A 1,301-nucleotide genomic window follows, 5' to 3' on the forward strand; every position below is an offset into this window, starting at 1 on the left:
TTTTTTTGAGACGGAGTCTTACTCTGTCACCAGGGTGGAGTGCAGTGGCGCAATCTCGGCTCACTGCAACTTCCGCCTGGGTTTAAGTGATTCTTCCACCTCAGCCTCCCAAGTAGCTGGGACCACAGGCGCATGCCACTACACCCAGCTAATTTTTGTATTTTTAGTAGAGACGGGGTTTCACCATGGCCAGGATGGTCTTGATCTCTTGACCTCGTGATCCTCCTGCCTCGGCCTCCCAAAGTGTTGGAATTGCAGGCGTGAGCCACTGCACCCGGCAGTTCTTTTTTTTTAAATTGCAAATTAGCTGGGCATATTGGCTCATGCCTATAAAGTAATCCCAACACTTTGGGAGGCCAAGGCAAGCAGATTGCTTGAGAACAGGAGTTCGAGACCAATATGAACAACACAATGAAACCCTCGTCTCTACTAAAAAATTCAAAAATTACCTTGGCATGGTGTTGTGCACCTATAGTCCTAGCTACTCATGAAGCTGAGCTGGAAGGATCACTTGAGCCCAGGAGGCGGACATTGCACTGAGCTGAGATCAGATTACACCACTGCACTCGAACCTGAGTGACGGAGTAAGACTCAAAAAAAAAGTATAGGCCAGGCACAGTGGCTCACACATATAATCCTAGCACTTTGGGAGGCCAAGGCAGGCAGATCACTTGAGGTTGGGAGTTTGAGACCAGCCTGACCTGCAAGGAGAAACCTCATCTCTACTAAAAATACAAAATTAGCTGGGCGTGGTGGTGCATGCCTGTAATCCCAGCTACTCAGGAGGCTGAGGCAGGAGAATCACTTGAACTCAGGAGGTGGAGGTTGCAGTGAGCCAAGATCGTGTACTCCAGAACTGGGCAACAAGAGAGAAACACTGTCTCCAAAAAAATATATATATATAAATGTTGATAACAGGTAACCACAGATGAAGAGAATGAAGTTGGGAGTATAAATCAACCAATCATCTTAAAATTCTTTGTCTTAAACTAGGAAAGCTAAAACCATGGGGGCACTCGAAAGAAAATAATTATCTGAATGGGCATGTCAACAGAATTGATTTCCACAAGAAAACTTACAAACAACCCCGTCTCCAGACAAAGTAAGTACCTAATTACACAGCTTTATGATTATTTTAATTTCAAAAGCAGCACCTCAGAGGTACAGAGGCTCAGTAATCGTGGTGTTTTTTGTTTTTTGGGTTTTTTTGTTTGTTTTTTTGTTTTTGTTTTTTTTTTGAGACGGAGTTTCACGCATGTTACCCAGGCTGGAGTGCAATGGCGCGATCTCGGCTCACCGCA

The 1,301-nt window shown here is 44.9% G+C and overlaps 1 protein-coding gene across 1 annotated transcript in view; it reads left to right on the plus strand.

The window, feature by feature from the left end:
- Window positions 1-1,301, plus strand: part of NUSAP1 (nucleolar and spindle associated protein 1) — a 45,088-nt gene that overhangs the window by 40,576 nt on the left and 3,211 nt on the right. The window contains exon 10 of the mRNA XM_037739440.1: window positions 994-1,102. Coding sequence (XP_037595368.1) covers window positions 994-1,102 — 109 coding nt within the window. The remainder of the gene's footprint in view (window positions 1-993; window positions 1,103-1,301) is intronic.

This window comes from Cebus imitator, unplaced genomic scaffold (assembly GCF_001604975.1).
Source record: "Cebus imitator isolate Cc_AM_T3 unplaced genomic scaffold, Cebus_imitator-1.0 Scaffold70, whole genome shotgun sequence".
Lineage (NCBI taxonomy): Eukaryota > Metazoa > Chordata > Mammalia > Primates > Cebidae > Cebus > Cebus imitator.